The following is a 19570-nucleotide window of genomic DNA, read 5'->3' as shown; positions in this document are numbered from 1 at the left end:
GAATACGACCAGCGCTTCCCCGCCCTAACTTACAAACCGACCCGAGCCCGCTGGATCCTGGAAAACCAAGGGACCCCCGAGGCAGAACCATAGATGCTGAGGCAAGAAGTGGACAACCTAGGAGGGAAGATACCACCTCCAGAGACTGAGGAGCAAAAAGGCCGAAGAACGAGGAGAGGGAGGAAACCCAGGGGGGGGGATAAGAGACTGGGGATCTATATACCTAAAGAATCACTGCCGATACTGTTTGTAATTTATCATTCTGCCTTGATTGAAAATAAAGTTAAAAAAAAAAAATGCAGTAATTAGCTGTAATATTAATCCCAAGGTAGGATTCAATTCAAGAAGTGAACAATAAAGCAGTTGTGTAATTCATTCATGTCTTGCACATGTTCCAGCACCCAGAAGTGACGTCATTTGAGGTCAGTACAGCATTTATATAGTATCACCTTTGCAGTATTGAGGTTTCAGGGAAGGAAAGGTTAGTGTTAGATCTGAACAGACTGATGGGTTATAAGAACAGTTAGATTGTCCCAGAGGGATGCAGGCAGTCTATTATCCCAGCATTAAAGTGTTCAACATTTAAAACCTTTGAGGGAACACGTACTGCCAAAGCCAATATGTTCAGAAGGAGGCCTTTGGAGAGCCAGGACAGCCAAAGTCAATGGGCAAAGTCAAAATTCCGATGCTGCTCTTCTTAGAAAAATATTCTTAAATTGTCCGTGTTTAATAGAGAAATCGCAGTAATTTAAGACGAGTCACCTTTTTGAAAGCACAAGCTGTAAAGCCAATGCGGGTAAGTTGAGATCAACTTAGTGTAGGGTTAAATCGCACTCCCAAAGATAGGAAGCACCCCAAATCGCAAAAGGATAAAGTAGGCCAAGAAAATGAAAGTGTTCCAGCTGGTTGCCTTCACGTTGCAATGGAGTAGACCCTTGTTCCTGGTGACGAAAGGGAGGCTGTCTGGTAGGCTCCTGCAGCGGCACTCAAGAGAGGAACTCAACAGCAATGGATTTCAGTCGATTTAGCGGCTCTCTGGCCATATTTGACCGATCAGGTTTTCTTTTTTCTTAGTGCCAAAGAAGAAAAGCTCTGGTTAGGATCTCCTTGATCCCTTGGTCCTTGACTCTGGTTAGGGGACTGTGGATGCAGATTTCTTGTTTCTGTAGGGTCCTCTGGATGCCCACGAAGATCTGACCGGATTCGGACTTCGGAAGACAATGCACTTACAAGTGGTTGTGGTACCCCGGGGTTTGTACTTCTGTAGCCTTGGAAAATCACAGCAAGTCAGGGGTTATGCCAAAATAGTTTGGCTCGAGACTAGTTGGTCCCACCAGCCTACAGGACTGGTTTTCCCTGTCGATTCGAAAACGGGGTCAGCACAGCTGCAGGGGTTCACCTGGCACATTACGGTCCAGGAGGGTGCTGCTGGCGTCATCTCTCGTCTTCTGCTTCGAATGTTGTTCTTCAGTGGTCGACTCTGCTGTTAGTTGCATAAAAAGCGAGGTTTTTATGCAGGTTCCCATTCATTCACAGCCATAGGCTGTCAATAACACAGCAAGGTGGCTATCCTCCAGGACAGCCAACTGGCCAATTGGAACTGGTTTCACTCAGGCACACCTTGAGACAAAGGACAGGGAAGAGTTGGGACCCTCCCTCACTTCCTGCCTTTCCAGACAACCTGGAGCCTGGGCGGGCTTCAGGACTGAAGCCTGCCAAAGGCAGACTACACAAAGAACTCAAACCTTATGCAAACAGAATAAAAGGCCAGAAGAAACTAACAAGAAATGATGAAAAAATGGTCACCGTTGTGTGTAGCACTGCAGCTGAGGTACAGATACATGCACTAGGTAGTAAACAAGAAACCACTGCCACCAGCCATTCAAGTACGCTAGTGTAACAAAATGTTACATGAGGAATGGGTTAAAGGAATTACTATGTAAATAACCAAGACCTGTATTTTTCTTGAGCAGGATAATTTACATACATCAACTGCTTGAGTCCTTTGCAGGCAGATCATGGTGTTGATTCCTGGTCAAATTTCGGCAGTCAGCCAATCGACTGTCCTGGTCACTCTTGACTGTCAGTAATGCAACTATGTTCCAAATTGTTTCCAATTATCTAGACAAGGCTTGGTCTGCCTCCATCTGTGCCCATCTCATTGTTGCCTGTTACACAGAAGTGTGGGGGGTCACAAACAACTTTAATACCGAGCTCACACGAGTGATTCATTTAACACCCCTTTGTCTAATGCGGCAGCATGGTGCTGACGGAGGGAATCTACAGACATGCTGCTGTGTTCTGCTAGTGCAGACTTCAGCATCAAGGGCCACACATCCATTTCCATGCCACCTGGTTATAATTGCCATAACAAAGATGTAACCATCATGAGTAAGCTTAGATGGCAGAGAAACGGTGGTAGAAACTCAGTTAAGAGAATGGGGATTCGCATGCCAGAGGAAACCTAGGATAAAACCTGAATGTATGATATGAATCTGTTTTGTACTAACAAAAGGGAGCATTGTTTTTGGATTGACTGAACTGGTGGTGATTGTGGGTTATTTTTATGCCAGGTTTTTTTGTGAATAAAATTATTCACCACCACAGAGACCATGATTATATTGATTTCCTTTAAACTGAGAATGGGGAAAATAGCATTTTTCTAAATTGGCCTCACTTGCTTTAACAGACAGAGATATTCAAGACGTTTGTTGAACTGTTCCAGGCTGCGGCTGCCAGACCTGCACCATTTGGAATTTGCCATTACCCGTCCTCTCGGGCTGTCTATGCTATTGATTTGATGCTTAAATGGGATACAGAGAGAAGTGGTAAGCATGTTATTTAAGTGGAACCTTCGCTTTGTATCAAGAACGATTGACAGGCAAACCCTTTTGTTACAGTATTAATAATAAAAATAATGATAATTTAGCATTTATATAGCGCTGCGAACCCTCAACAAAAAGTACCTTGGAATAGGTGTTGTAAGCACTGGATTACTACCAGACATTTATGAAACGGTTCAATTTGTGTCTCCAATTCACACAAACTAGTAACCTGTGCACTCACATGAAAATCCCAAGTTTAAACAAAAGTGCAGACAGTGAATGGTTGTACAAACTGTGATTACTAGTTTTCAATTGTTGTCTTTTCAGGAAAACGAACAATGTATCCTCAAATCCTGGAAGTGAACTTTAACCCGGACTGCACAAGAGCCTGCAAATATCACCCAACGTTTTTTAATGACCTCTTTTCTGCACTCTTTTTGGATGAAACTAACAACTGTAATGTTACATGCATTAACTAGAGGACACTATCATTCAAATCGGCCCTGTAGTTTGGTTTTAGCGACATCTCATGCAACTTTATTTCCTATGCTATCATTTGGGAAAAGGGTAATGCCTCCGACATGTATACCACTTGGACGGCTTTATCTTGCGTATGATCCAGGCAGTAGGAAGGCAAATCCGATTTGCTGTAATTTGCATTTATTCAGCCTTGAAACGGACCTAAACGTCAAGCAGCTGAATTTCCGCCTATTCCTGATAATTGCGCTTAATGTTGTAAAAAAATGTGTGCACTTTTATTTCTGCAATCTTTATTTGCAAAGGTAATTGGGTCTACATGTATGAACATCGGTTTTCTAAAATACTGTGCGTTCTTCATAAAAAAAACTAAATACATTTTTTAGCTGAGAGGGAGCTATTAATGGCAGCTTGTTTTCCCATTAACCCATTATCTTGTTTCTCACCAAACTGTTAATGATTTTTGTTTGGCTTTAAGTTAAATGAAAATGTCCTCCACCTACCGGATTCTGTCAAATATGGCCACAGGGACTGGAATGTTGTCATAGGGCTCCTTTGGAAAGCTAGATACAGCTGAAGGCTCTACACATATGACTCTGCATACCATATCTGCAGAGGGTGTCACCTAGCAGTTTTAAATATGCTTTGGAGAAAAAAAAATACTTAGAATCTCTAAGAGAGCACAAAGAGACTGGCACATAGTGCGGCTCAGTTGACGCTTATCAAATGCCATTTTAACAGCACCCCATGATCGGTAGATTTAAAGTTCATTGACTTGTTCACCCTCCATGATGAGTGCCGGCCCCGTCTGTTGCCAGAGTGGTCAATTTTAAGGAGGGGTAAGTTTAAAGAATGACTCTAATCTATGCACACTTCCCATGGCGATTGGGTTCTTTCCATAATCGGTCAAGGCACAAAGCTACATGTGACACATATGCCTCTACCCCAGCGGTTGGGGCTCCTCTGGAAACCTGTTGAACAAAGTGCATTACGACATATAAAAGAAGCAGCACCAGCCTTAAAAGGGGAACCCAGAGAGCAAATGAGTAGAGCTGATAAATGTAGTTTGATTTCCAACAGTATTAACAAACGTTCTGAACAAGGTTTTATTAACGCATCATTACAGTTAATCCTAAATCCCTCTTGAAGTATCACCAGTCGGCACTACTAGAGGTGTGATATGATCTCTAGGACCTACCTGTATAATACTGTTCCAGTCCTGTAGATTATGGCTCACTTCAGTGAGGTCCAACAGTTCCTAAAAGGCAGCGTGAGGTGAAAACTCTGCTGCAGACTGCCAAAGGAAATGTGCACGCTTTATAATAGCCAGCTTAACCAGCCTCTGTTTACTTATCTGCTTGGCTACAGATTGGGTTGCTTGATTGACCCGCCTTGTGGGGTATTAAGGAGTCAGGTGAGAAATATGTAAACCTGTGGCTATTCTTTGCTTCTCAGGCAGTGATGTTCCCTCTGTCCACTAAGAGAGTAGCGCTATCCAGATTGTTGGGGGAGAGGGGCATTCTGGATCTGATCTGCAGACTTGTTGCAGCTGACAGCGGCACCAGCTGTTGCTCTCTACTGTTGTCAACTAGGGCTGCTTTAGGTGGCTTCTGGTCGATAACTCGGGACTAGGTGAAACGGAGGGCTGCACTTCATTTCTCCACACTTTGTCCTGCAGTGCTTTGTAAGATGTGACTCCTGATGCTAGCTTCTGCAGTGTCACAGGACAATGCCTGATTTGAGGTTACTTTATATCCCTGTTTTTGTATAGTGTCTGGTTGATCCGTGTCCTAAAAATGCAATAAAATGTGTTTTTAAAAATAAAAGCTTTGGTGTAATTTAATAATGTTGCTCTTTAGATTTCCCACAGAACGTCCTCAACCATTGGATTCTCCTCGGACAACATTCCAAAATACTTGGATGCCACCGCTTGATGCAGTGGTGCCTCCTGTGGTTGAAGTGTTTCAAACCATACGATTGAATAAATGTGTTTGCATTTTGTTAGGGAGTTTTTCTAAAGTCCACCTGTGGTATGACTTTCTAAAAACTATCCCATAGGTACACAGGGCTCCAACTTCTATTCTAGACCTGTTCTACTCAAGGTATTCGTAGTATGCCAGGCCTACCTTAGGAGGGAGATGCGAGCTGTAGGTCATTACAGAGAAATTAGAATATACGTAAGCCTCAACGAAACACTTACACACTTGGAGTTAATAGCAAAATATGTATTTAATATATACACAAGGCAAAGATAAATCTTCAGATGGATGAGAACTTTTTCAAAGCGAATGCACAATAGAAAACAAATGCAATAATTCAGGTGAGTAAACCACAAAGTAAACACTTATTGATGATAAATGCAAATTAAAGTTGAGTAAAACCACTGTTACAATAACTGAAATTATTCGATTGTATGAAACAATGTATGAACAACACCAACATTAGCAGGTAAGCACTTTTCAAGACTTGTAATACTTTTCAGAGGTCTAGAGGCTTTAGCAGTCCATCCCTATGTAAGTAGGAGTTCTTCAAAGTCAGATTGGAGAGAAAGCACGCAAGACAGAGCTGTAGAAAAGACAGTGTTCTCCAGCATGGGGTCTGGCATGGATTCACATGCTCATGAATATTCCCCGTCGTCAGGCTGGGAATCCTCGGTAAAGAAAAAACCAGTATCAGTTTCGTTTCTGATCTGTCTTTCGTAGTAATAACCAATCACTGGTCTCTGCGTCATACTGACCACAGCCAATGACTGCCCTCTACCTAAGCACCGCCTCTGGCAGCCATCTTCAGATTTTTACCGCACGTTCATGTGTTGGGATCCTCGTGCTATTGCTCTCGAGCGTTAGTGCTATTTTTTCGCGCTTTTTACAAAAACTTCGATTCTTTCGGTCAAAAGAGCCTCAAGCTCCACCGATCCTACATCCGATCAACGGGGACCCGTGTCGGATTCATCTGTGCCCCTCAAGGGTGAAGATTTCGTCGAGCTACACTTCGGAGGACTCCAGAAGCTTCTCAGGCCCTGTCTCGGAGATGGCCCAGGAGAAGGGAAGCTCGACGCCCGGAAAGCTGTTCAGGGTCTGCCCTGGATGCCAGCTGCAGAACGTCTTCAAGGAGGACGAACACTCTTTCTGCCTTTACTGCCTTCATGAGGACAAGACGCACGTGGAGAAGGACTGTGCGTTTTGCGGCAACATGTCGGAACGGACCATGAAGGACCGCCATCAACGTCTCGCCAACTGGCTGGAGGGTAAGAGCCCGTCTGGCGAGAAGAAGAAGAAATCCGAGCGGTCTTCTAAGACCTTTGAGGGCGCCCCGGCGACGGGGGCCCAACATAAGGCCAAGCACCGCGAGTCCGCTGGCACCGGGAGCGCCGAACGGTCGGGCTCTGCGGGCGCCAGGCAGGGCGCACCCTCCCCGGCACCATCAACCACGAGCCAACGCTCTGGGTCGGGTAAGAGGAAGGCCGAGCACCCGGCGAAGCTCCTGGAGAGGCCCCGGTCGAGCTCTAAGGCAGAGGAGGAGCGTGGCAGTGCCCCCTCCCTCAAGGATAAGGCGGTGAGCGCACCTAAGGTGGTGAAGGCCTTGATCCATCCGACCAAGCCCTCTATCGAAACGGTCGCGGCGGCCCTGGCTCAGCCTGTGGTGGCTGCACCAGTGGTGGCGACCTCAGGGCCCAGAATCTCCCTGCCTCCTCGGAGGGAGTCTTCCTTTGTGCCCATCGATAGGACCCCCGTGAAACCCTCCGTGGGGAAGAAGAAGGGGGGGGCAGGGCGTCGTCGTAGAGTCGGCCTCAACCTCAGAAGAGGAACTGATCGAAGTCTTAAGCCACGGCCTAGGCGTGGAAGAAGGCCAGCCCGTCGGAATGGACCCCGACGCAGGTGACGACGAGGATACCGACGGGGCCCCTGCTCGCCCGTCGGATTCCCCTCTGCCAGCGCCGCAAGACAACTCGGCGGCCATTTTGTTGGCCATACAGTCCTTATGCTCCGAGATAAGGACGAGGCTACCGTTACCGACGGAGGAACCTCTCCCGTCGGGGGATCCAGAACCGGGACCTTCTGGTGTTCCCCCTACCAAGAAAAGAAGGATCCATCCACCACCTCCTTTTCAACCGTCGCGCCCCTTCCAGCCCTCCTCCCCGTCCACCCGAGGGGATGATACGGGGACTGACACGGCAGCGACGGGTACGGACGACGAGGCATACGACGAGGATTTTCCGTCGTCGCCTCCCACCAGGGCCTCTCCGCCCGACGAGATCGGATCTTTCCACTCCATGATCTCCAGGGCTTCCGAGCTTTTCCAACTCTGCCCTGAGGAGAAGAAAAAGGAAGGCTTCCTTTATCAGCGGCGCGAGGCCAAGAGGAAGACGGTCCTCTCAGTGCCTCTGTTGGACGACATTTGGGATGAGGGCCTTTCCCTCCTCAAGAACCCTTCCACGACGCCAGCTAGAAGAGACCGGTACGAGAAAAAGTACCGGGTCCCGGACACGGCCCCCCTATGCCTCCGGGCGCAGCCTACCCCGGACTCCGTCGTCTCCGCGGCAGCCAGGAAGAAAGCGGGGGGGGGTGCGGCCTCCACATCGACTTCCCCGCCGGACGGCGAGGGAAAGAAATTGGATACTATGGGGCGTAGAGTCATCTCGTCGGCAGCGACGACGATTAAGGCGGCCAACGCCTTGGCTATCGTGGCCCGCTACGACAGGGAGCTCTGGTACAAGATGGCTCCTCTGCTGGATTTTCTGCCGGACGACAAGAGGGCGGAGGCCCTTGAGATCCTGCAGGAAGGTGAGGTGGCCTCGGACCACACCATCACCGTGGCGACGGACATCGCCGACACTGGATTCCGCCAGCTGGGCAACGGTGTTTGCCTTCGACGTCGTGGATGGCTCAAAGCTACGGACTTCCGGCAGGACGTCCAGACCAGAGTCCTGGACATGCCCTTCGACGGGAACAACCTGTTTGGGAAGACAGTGGACGATTCCCTTCAGGCCATCAAGGCGGATACTGAGACGGCCCGGGCCCTTGGAGTCCTGCAACGACGGACGCCCTTTCGGAGCGGCGGAGGCAAGGGCGCCCCCAAAGGTTCCGGCGGCGGTTTCGCTTCCTACCGTCAAGCGGCCAGCTCGTCGTCGCAAGAGGCCTACAGAGGACGAGGCAAGTCTAGCGGACCCCGCCGTCGTCGCCAAGGAGGTCAAGGCGGCAAGGCCGCGTCCAAGCAGGATTGAACCGGCCTTGGGGTCGGGCCCCCACCGAAGCACCCCGGTGGGAGGCCGGCTGGCGGGCTTCGTCAGCGTGTGGGAGTCCATCTCCACCGACCGTTGGGTGCTGGACGCCCTGGCCCGGGGCCACGCGCTCGAGTTTCAAAGAAGGTGCCCGCGCGTCCCCCCCGTGGCCAGGAAAGAACTTCACGTCCCTCAACTTCTCCTGGAGGTAAAGGCGATGCTCAGAAAGGGCGCCATCGAACTCGTCCCAAAGAGGCTTCGGGGCTCCGGAGTCTACTCGAGATACTTCCTCGTGAAGAAGAAGACGGGAGGATGGCGCCCCATCCTGGACCTGCGACGTCTGAACAAGTTCATCAAGGCGCAGAAGTTCCGGATGGTCACCCTCCAGCACGTCCTGGGTCAGCTGGAGGAAGGAGACTTCCTATCGTCATTGGATTTGGAGGATGCCTACTTCCACCAGTTCAAAGCCCTTCCCTTCGGACTACGGTCGGCACCCAGGGTATTCACCAAGTGCCTTGCACCGGTGGCGGCGCAGCTGCGCCGCGAGGGGATCCACGTCTACCCCTACCTGGACGACTGGCTCATCCGCGCCAAGACGAGGGAGCTCGCCGTGGTCCACACGGCAAGGACCGTCCAACTCCTCACGGACCTGGGATTCTCCGTGAACTACGCCAAATCCCACCTGGTGCCCGCGCAAGTCGCACTGTTTCTGGGAGCGAGGCTCGACACAGTGTCCCTTCTGGCCTCCCCGTCGGAGGAGAGGACCAGGACCATCTTGGGCAAGGTGCAACGGATGTTGGTGGCCGACGCGGCCAAAGTGAGGTCCATCAAGTCCCTCCTCGGGATGATGTCTTCCTGCATCTACCTCATTCCCATGTGCAGGCTCCGGATGCGCCCGTTGCAAGAATTCCTGGATGCGCGCTGGATCCAGACGACGGGCAGCTTCGAGGAAAGGATCAAGCTCGACGAGAGTTTCCGACGAGCGATACGGTGGTGGGGCACCCGCGCGCATCTGACGGCGGGCATGGACTTCCAGACCCCAGCCCACCAGGAGACTGTGACCACGGATGCCTCCCTGGAAGGGTGGGGAGCGCACACCGAAAATCTGCACGCAAGGGGACTCTGGCTCCCGACGGAGAAGTCCCTACATATCAACGTCCTGGAGCTCCGTGCAGTGTTTTGGGCCCTCAGGTCCTTCCTTCCGTCCCTCAAGGGCAAGGTGGTGAGGATCTTCACCGACAACACCACCACCATGTTTTACATCAGGAAACAGGGCGGAACCAGGTCCCCAGCGCTGTCCAAGGAGGCGCAGGACCTGTGGCATTGGGCCGTCGCCCAAGGGATTTTTCTGGTGCCGTTTCATCTGGCAGGGATAAAAACACCATCGCCGACTCACTCAGCAGGGAGCTGCGCTCGTGCCACGAGTGGGAACTACGGCAGGATCTGGTGGATCGCCTCTTCCGACGGTGGGGCACACCCCAGATCGACCTGTTCGCGACGGCGACGAACGCCAAGTGCCGGAGGTTCGCCAGCAGGTTTCCCCAGACGAGGAGCATGGGCGATGCTTTCTCGTTCCCCTGGGAGGGCCTGTTCCTCTACGCGTTCCCTCCCTTGCCTCTGCTAATCCGGCTCGTCAACCAGCTCAAGAGGTCACGGTGCAGGATGATCCTCGTCGCACCTGCGTGGCCGAGGCAGATATGGTTCCCGGACCTTCTGGACTTGTCAGCGTCCCCGCCGATCAAGCTGCCGGCGGACGCGGATCTACTCTCCAGGGAAGGAGGCGCCATCCTCCACCACGACCCGAAGTCGCTGAACTTGCAGGCCTGGCTCCTGCAGCACTAGAGTTTGGAGGATACGACATACCGGCCGATTGCAGAGAGGTTCTTGCAAAGGCCAGGGCGTCCTCGACTCTTAAATGCTATGGACACAAATGGAAGAGGTTCTCTGTCTGGTGCCACGCACAGAAGATTAACCCTCTACGGATTACGGCTCCCCAAGTACTGCCGTACCTGCTGACGCTGGCCAAAGCTGGTCTGGCACATGCGTCCATCAAGATTCATCTTGCTGCGATCTCCCGATACACCAGAACCACGGGCCGGACGTCCTTGTGGTCTCATCGTCTGGTGAAAGAGTTCATGAAGGGACTGTTCAGATCGTTCCCGCCGGTGAAGGCTCCGGCCCCGGCGTGGGAGCTCAACGTGGTGCTGACCAAGCTCATGGGACCTCCGTTCGAGCCTCTGCACTCGGCCCCGTTGAAGTTTCTATCGTGGAAAACAGCTTTTCTTGTGGCCATCACCTCCGCACGACGAGTGGGAGAGATCCAGGCCCTTTCCTGCAAGGCCCCGTACTTGACTTTCCACGACACGAGGGTAGTGCTCAGGACGCACCCCTCCTTCATGCCCAAGGTACCGTCGGACTTCCATCTCAACGAACCCTTGGTGTTACCTGTGTTCTTCCCGTCGCCTTCGTCGCCGGCTGAGAGGACTTTGCACTCGCTGGATGTAGCTAGAGCGCTGAAGTTCTACGTGGACCGCACGAAGGGTTTTCGGAAGACGTCACAACTCTTTGTGAACTTTGGACCTGTCAATCAGGGGAAGGCTCTCTCGAAGGCTTCCATCTCCAGATGGCTCTCCGGCTGTATCATGTGCTGTCACCGGTTGGCAAACCGACCGCTGCCTGGCCGTCCGAGAGCCCATTCCACCAGAGCGATCGCAGCTACCACGGCGTTCCTATCTGGTGTGCCCCTGCTGGACATATGCAGGGCTGCTACGTGGAGGTCGACGCACACCTTCACGAAATTCTACTGCGTCGACCGGGATTCCAGGGAGGAGTCCAGGGTCGGCCAAGCAGTGCTGCGCAACCTGTTCGCCTGAGGTGAGCCTGGTGAGGAGGTAAGATGCTTAATGTTGAGTTGATGTGATGCTTAATGTTGAGCCTTTGCCACCTCCCGTGGTTGTGCATGTGTGTACTGCTATGTATTCTTTATTCATGAGCATGTGAATCCATGCCAGACCCCATGCTGGAGAAGGAACAAGTTACTTACCTGTAACTGTTGTTCTCCAGCATGGGTCTGGCATGGATTCACATGCGAACCCTCCCGCCTACCCCTCTGCGGCTCTTCACTTGGTCATACTGCCACTTCACGTGCTTCCAAATCTGAAGATGGCTGCCAGAGGCGGTGCTTAGGTAGAGGGCAGTCATTGGCTGTGGTCAGTATGACGCAGAGACCAGTGATTGGTTATTACTACGAAAGACAGATCAGAAACGAAACTGATACTGGTTTTTTCTTTACCGAGGATTCCCAGCCTGACGACGGGGAATATTCATGAGCATGTGAATCCATGCCAGACCCATGCTGGAGAACAACAGTTACAGGTAAGTAACTTGTTCCTTCAGCTGCTCAGTTGGAACTGGCTCCAGGCAGGCATGCCAGAAAACAAAGATCAGCCGAGTTTCAAGATCCTCCCCTGCTTCCTGTCCTCACAGACACGCTGCAGCCTCAGTCGACTTCACAAAGGATTCCCGCTGAATACCAAAGTCAAACCAGGACCTCACATCCACAACCCCTCCCCAGCACGACAGAAGGACCAAGAAAGGACAAGCAACCAAGTAATGCCCAAACAAGGAAACAGCCACCATTTCTGGTCACTGGTGACATTTCTGTACATTCCCGTGGCTAAGAGCACAGCCTGCTGGTAAAAATTACACAAGTCTGTAGAACACGCCCACTTCCACCAGCCATTCTGGTATGCTTGTCACTGTACAGAAATGTTATAGGAGTTGTAAGAAGGGGATACAGTGTAATCCCTCAGCACTCCACATAAGGTGGTGTGTGCTGATCTCACAAAAGGAAAGCTAAGAAGGATGAAGTACCCCCTATCCATGGAAACAGTAGTACTTGCAAGGAAAACAAAAAGGGAGCCCAAAGGACTTGCAGCCACACAGCACAAAAGGTGCTGTGTGCTGAAAAAGTAAATTACAGATGCCTTAGACAATGTGGAGGAAAGCAGGACTCCATAAAGTAAAAATAAGATGGATTCCCAAAGTCTGAGCAAAAGAATGAGGGAGTGGGGAAAAAGGCTCCCTTCCACTCACTCAGAACAGATAAGACAATCCAGAAGTCCAGCAAAAAGTTCTGTTGGTTTCACAGGTAGAGATGTGGCATGCAAATGAAGAATCTACCCAACACATTTATTCTGAGCATATTTACAAATTACAGGCACAAATGCCCAAAAATACTGTAGGCATGAACATTTGGGATCCTTTGATTCCATTCTAAGTATTTCACAAAACTACTGACAAGATGAACTTTTGTTAAACACATTAGAATGTGCACATCTCTTGATTACATAGATTTATTGAAGCTGACCAGTGTACTGGTGCATAAGGGAAGAGTGTTTCAACGGTGGAGCCAGAGGTTGGGACGTTGCTCTCCCCCTGGGTACTTTTCATTTTACACATCTGGTTACTCTTCTGTTCATGATGTCAGGAACCACTGTGATCCAAGGTTGAGGATAACCGTTCCCGAAATCACAAAGACAAATAATCACCTCCACATTCTCATCGATCAAACTGTTCTCGATGCATCTGATTTGTTGAGCTAACTTAGGGTGTAGGTTTTATGTCAGTCGTGAGCTCTTTGATGGAGCAGAGGGAGTCCTACTGCTGACAGCTTGATATGGGCATTATTCGAGAGAGTACTTGGCTGTGTTTTTCAGATGCTCCCTGCTTCTGAGATAACTGTTGTCTGGCATTCTAGTTCTTTGCTGTCACCTCTTAAAGAACAGGCGCAAATGTTTCTGAAAAATACCTATTTTATTTATTATTTTTTTTGGTTGATTGTAGTACAACATTGCAGACTGTTCCTTAAGGCATAGCCCCTTTCATTGTTGGAGCCTAGTAAAATACTTAGAAAAAGAGGTATGGGCGCCCCTCTGCGAGAACTAACACGGCCTGAAGACCTGTTCTATGGGAAGGTACCCACTTGAGAGTCTGCAGCCACATTTTAGCTCACTGTACCTTTCACAAAGGAGGAATATCAATTTGCATATCAGTCGTTGTCCCGCCCACTTGTGCAGTCAGCACTGAAATCCTAGGCAATCCTCCTTTGAAAGAGAGTACCAACAGCAACTCTAGACACGTGTTTCAGCCTAGTCTGGCCTCATCGGTCAGGTGGAGCTGTGCCTCTGACCACAATGAGCAAGGGGCCCACGCCTAGATAACCTTAGGTAACTTAGAGTGACCAACCCAAAGTTCCTTAAACATTAAAAGAAGGGTGGGTGTACCTCTTTCTGTCATATGTGCCCCTCTGCAAGAACAAACATGGCCCATTGACCCGTTCTTTGGGAAGGTACCCACTCAAGTGTCCGCAGCCACACTTTAGCTCGCTGTACCTTTAACTGATGGGAAATTCCATTTGCATATCAGTCTTTGTCCTGCCCACATGGGCAGTCCAGCACCGATATGGCAATTCCCTTCTGAAAAAGTGCTGGACTGCTCTAGTGGGCGGGACAGAGACTGATATGCGAATGGATATTCCTCCTTTGTGAAAGGTACAGTGAGCTCAAATGTGGATGTGGCTCTCAAATTATTACCTTCCCATAGAATCGATCATTAGGCCGTGTTCTCGCAGAGGGGTGCCTATGATTACATTTAGCTAGTTAAATGCTTAGCTAGTGCCCAGTGGTCTGGTTTCCTTGACTACATTTGGGTCTGAGCTGTCCAAAGCTCAGCTCTTTAAGACCAGGGTCTCGCTGTACAGGGCCATCGCTCTGGCTTCAGTAAATGGGAAGTCTGGTTCCTTGGAAGAGCTATGCTGTAGAAAGGTCTTGCAGTCAGGTAACTGAAACCAGCCATCCATATTTGTAGTGAATTAGGGTAAGGATCCCAAACCCCAATCGCAGGGGTGTGTCCCTTCATACAATTTAGGGGCCACCTAGTTTGTGGCAGCTGCCCCATTTAACCTTTGCAGGCTAATTCCCAGACATACTCTCCAGGGGTGCATTTGCTCAGTGTACAGACATTGCATTGTTGTATCTCGTACTCACTCACCCAGATTATAGGAATCCCAAAATCCCAATTGGCTAAGTCATGACCATAAGCAATCCTTGGAATAGTGTCGGGCTGCAGGGTCTTGCTACTGAATTTTATCTACTCTTCCTTGTAGAAGCACCCCTGTTGTGCAGCCTATGCCATATTCCATGAAAACCATTAAACTGCCAACAACTAGGGTGTCCTCCCTAGTTAATGCAATGGCTACAGTGAAGATGCTTGCTTTGGGGGTCAGGGAGGGTGAATAAAAACTGGATACATGATGTGCAACCCCATTGTCCCTCTGGGCGTACATATGGTATTCTGAATTAAATGCTAGAAGATAGGGAACCAGGAAAGGAAATCTTAGAATACATGCAGAGACTCTCCTGCAGCAGCTTAGGCCTTTCACTATTACACATGGCCCTGAGCAAATCCTCTGCCACATAGGACAGAGTCTGACATTTTCTTTCTGGCGTCTTGAACTTCTGACTGATGTGGAAAAACCCATATCCCTCCAAACAGCCATCTGTGGAAGCAGGCTGCCCTCCTTTGCCACTTAACCAAAATGGTGAGATTCTTACTGCATAATAGTTCTCAAAACGAATGTTAGTTTAATTTCAGAGAATTGTAATACAATCCTCTTTTACCATGACAACTTGTGTTAAGAGATCTGTTGACCGCCTCCACTGCTGTCACGTTTGTTCCAAGTTTCTGCTCAAGGTTCCACATCGGCAGGGGGTCTGAGTTGCATGTGGCCAATTTAATCACTGTACTGCCCTTCAAGACTACTGGAATGAAATGAGGCTCAACGTATCTGGAATCAATAGTACCTGTGGGTCAAGTATGCCACAGATGTAGCCACATGAAAATTGATTGCATCAATATGATCAATTTTACTTATAGCAGATGTAACTGCATCACACCTCACTTGGTCAAACCAAGATGGTTGACCAGCCTGTGTACAGCATGGTATTCGCCATAATTAAGAACCCTGTAGGGCTGGACTTTTCTTTGCTCTTCAGGTGAGAGCGATCCCAGCCAGGATCTCACCTGTAGCTAAATCTGACTAGACTGAAGCTACTTACACTCACACCCTGCAGTAACCCAATATGCTGCTAAGGTACCCATCGTCCATTCTGTCCTGGGTTTCCCTACACTACATTGTGTGAATTTGCCCAGACTTGGACCACATGTTTGCTGAGCCATTAGACTTTAGGTACACTTTCCTAAGGTTGAATGAGTCCAATGGGTATCTTTAGTTGCTGGACATCTTGTGCATAGGAGGTTTAACTGGTCAGTTGGAGCCAAACTGCACCTTTTGTTGAGGGCTGATTTTCATAAGGGTGGTCCCTTTTGTCATGGCACAGACCAGCCTAATCTTTATGGGAAAATGCTGCCCAAAATATTCCCTTTGTTATAGAAATGTTGGCTTCTGCTAAAGCTCTGTACCTGGCCTGCTCTTTGCCAGCTACACCATCTCATTTGAAAACGCATCCTTCTGCTACCACTTGTTAGCTGATGATACCCAACGTTTTGTCTCCTTCGCCCACCCCAGCCACGTTCACCCCAACTAAGCTGAACGTGATTGCCTGTGTGGCATTTGATTCTGCATGGTTAGTCCACTGTCTTAACATCCAAGCCAAGGCAGACCACCTCTTTCCGCCACCTGCCCACTGCATACATAACTCCTTCAATCCCAAGCTCCTTGCTGCCTTCACTCAGTTTCTCCAGCAAGCTCTTCCTTGACTTCGGCAACTAACTTGAGTTGTTTTTCTTCTTCACTGCCACTACATCCTGATGCAGCCTACTATTTGTAAAATCTTCCCTCACCCTGCAGTGTCAAAACTCCTGTGAACACAGTACTTTACTGCAAAAGCCTTTTATTCAATACCCTTTCCAGCTCCTTAATATTGCACTCTACTTTGTCACCTGTTCAACCGCCATGCTCCAGTTATTCCCTATTTCTAGCATGCTGGCTGGTGCAGTCAACACATACTGTACAGGTACCTAGTTTTTTGTGTTTATACACCTGACACAAACTGCCACGAAAAACCCCAGAGCTGAAACTTCCTTGCCTCACTAGCCCCTCCCATGCCACGCACCAACTATGCACCTTTGTCCTTCTGGCGACCTGCTATTGGAATGTCTTGCTTTTAGATATAATTATCACCCTTGTAGATAGCGCGACATGAATCCTGAAACTTCACCTCCTCCTAGAAAGCTGCCTTCTGATGTTCTGATTTGTGCTGTCAATTATTTTCGTGACGCTCAGTTTCATACTCATGGTTTGTACTTGTGTACTGTCTTCATCCTAAATACTCAATTTTACTACAATTGCACATTGATGCTTTGTAAAGTTTCTGATTCAGGTCTTAATATAAAAATATGAAAAAACCTGCATAATGTGCTGTTACATTGCTGCACAATAGAACACACTGGATGGGTCAATCAAAATGTGTTTCTCAAAATCACACTCAAAGGACAGGATAAAAGGTAAGAATATTTTCTTTTAGCCTCTGCAAATATAGTAGTTATGTTGGTCAGATTAACGTGAGGAGCAGGGGTCGTCTTTCGGCAACAACATTGTGAACAATCTATTAATCATTGATTTTTTTCATGCTATGAGTTAATGGGGCACATGGCTAATACATGCTTAGAGTTAAAGGGGCATGATAGTACTCGGGAGATGACTACTGATTGGCCTGCTAACCACAGCGGGACAGGCATAGATGGAATATCCCTTCTAACTTTATATTCACAGGCAACATCCTTCCTGGGGTAGGAGATTTCCCTAACATTGCGGGGGTGGTTCCACTTTTTACACTGTTGGGACATATTCTCTTCTATGGAATGCAGGGAATGAGAGACTGAGCTACAGGCAACACAGGGTTTCTTGTAAGCTTGTTCTGGCTCACCTAGTGATAAACTGAGCTAAGCAGTGCAAGGCAAATTCTAAAAGTGCCATTGGGTGGTTAAGTTACATTATATAACGCACGACTTTCAGTAAGGGCAATGCCCACATGAAGACTTTCTAAAAATGCTTAATCTGTGAATGTATTATATTTTGTGCAGGTTTCAGATGAGTAAACCTTTAATGAGTATTTTAGTTTTTTGTACTTGTGACCACACCAGTTTGGATTCAAATCCACTCAGAGGTCAGTATCTCCAAGGAATGAATGCTATATAAGGCATGGCTGCTTATTGGCTGAAGGGAGGGCGAAGGGGGGAGGGGGGAGGAGATACATTCCTGATAGGTCAAATGTTAAGAATACGACCATTGTGTACCCCACTATACAATATCTGTGGTACCCAAATGCTAGCTGGCAAAAACGTTATACTCCCATGTCCTGTCTCCTTTACTCTATACCTATTGGAATTCCCGCTCAGCGGGGGCAGAGCCTTTAGTGTGTGCTTCCCCTTAAGCATTTCATGCTGATGGCACACGGTAATGCCCACAACTCTTTCCCTTGCGTTACTTTTCCTCTGTCCTGTTCTCTGCACCAGACAATTTGGATGCCTGGCGAGGCTTTGGTCTTTCTTTATGCAGATTTTCAGTGGTTCTTTAATTTTTTTTCCAGCATTGGATCTTTCACACACTCATGCTTTGAATGTTCCCAGTCGTCGGGCTGGCAATCACTTAGGTTTATAAATCAGTTGTGCATACACAAAATAAAACGTCACTCACGTCAGTGATCCATCCACCTCATTTTAGCTCTTACCACGACCCCCGACCCCCCAGCCAGTGAGTTGGGCCATCATTCAGCTATGTGGACAGATTTTTTTTCCATACATTCCTGATGAAAGCAGAAGCCATTACCAAATGTAGCTTCATCTGTTTCTTCCCACACAAAGGAAACCAGGTTAAGCCGAGGAGCTCTGACTGCAATTCTAAAGACGGGTCTCCTCCTATGGAATTATGCTGCAGATCGACAGCTGAGTCCCATAATATAAATCTGCCGCCAGTAAATGTTGTAGCCGCTAACTGTGCAAGGTTCCTTCGCAAAGGAAACAGGATGTCAATCGGGAATGACCGGGGACGATAAGGAGAACCTCATTTGCATTATGGATAAAACCATGGATGTGGGTTTAGTATACTGCTGGTAAAAGTACAGGGCCTCTTGACAGAGCTACAATTTAGGACTTTCCATCCTCAAACCGTGTAAATAAATACTAATGTAGGCCAGCATCAGTCTTCTCCAAAGTTTGAACAAATCCTCTCCTTAGAGGCTCAAAAGCTCCCCCAGTCATTCAAATGACAACTGGTGCAGCATACATTTGATTGTGTGCTAGTTATTCAGTGTACGCCTGATGCTGTGTGACCTTTTCAAAACAACTGGCTCCTGCAGTGTCCTTGTGACGAAATGTGCGTCTGCCCTGTCAGAGTAAAAGGATGAGTGGTGGCTAAACTGCCTACTCAGCCCTCACACGTCTAGAAAACCAGAGCGGTCCCAAACATCAAGTTGAAACCGATATAGGTAAGAGATATACCTCCTTTTGTGGTAATGTGGGCAAAGGGCAGGTTATAATAAAAGGGGTGTGAATGTGAAACAGTAGCAACACAAGCAGCAATAGTACAACAGTCCAAACTAAAGGAATGTCCAAAGTTTTATAAAGATATTTCTGAGGCTTGTGGAATCTGCTTAGATCACATGCTATGCGTAAGTCGACATCTAGTGGAAGCTGCAGACTATTACAGTTGTTTTTTTAAACTCCAAGAGGGACATCAACAGGGCATGCCAGTTATACTATCCCTAGTGTGATGTCCACTCATGGGCCATCATGTGTCGAAGTCCCTCAGATTGTTCCTGCCATCTTTGACAAACGCTTAATCCCGGAGTTTGTATTTTGGCTAACGCCATAGATTGAAAAATAATTAGTTACTCTTTCTATCTTTTTAATCACCGACTTTCGACCACATCTTGCTGGCGGTGGAAAAGCCAAATGTCGAACCAAGATCTTGCTTTGACGCACCTCTTTGGCCTTGGAACGCTGCACCGGGCTTTGGCCCCAACAG

At 48.5% G+C, this 19570-nt stretch overlaps 1 protein-coding gene across 1 annotated transcript in view; it reads left to right on the top strand.

The window, feature by feature from the left end:
- Positions 1-5128, top strand: part of TTLL12 (tubulin tyrosine ligase like 12) — a 498173-nt gene extending 493045 nt beyond the window's left edge. The window contains exons 13-14 of the mRNA XM_069628126.1: positions 2690-2828; positions 3153-5128. Coding sequence (XP_069484227.1) covers positions 2690-2828; positions 3153-3304 — 291 coding nt within the window. The 3' untranslated portion in view covers positions 3305-5128. The remainder of the gene's footprint in view (positions 1-2689; positions 2829-3152) is intronic.
- Positions 5129-19570: the final 14442 nt, after the last annotated feature.

Source organism: Ambystoma mexicanum, chromosome 12 (genome assembly GCF_040938575.1).
Source record: "Ambystoma mexicanum isolate Mex_15411 chromosome 12, UKY_AmexF1_1, whole genome shotgun sequence".
Classification (NCBI taxonomy): Eukaryota; Metazoa; Chordata; class Amphibia; order Caudata; family Ambystomatidae; genus Ambystoma; species Ambystoma mexicanum.
Note: the sequence above shows the minus strand (reverse complement) of the source record. Positions and strands in the feature narration are given on the sequence as shown.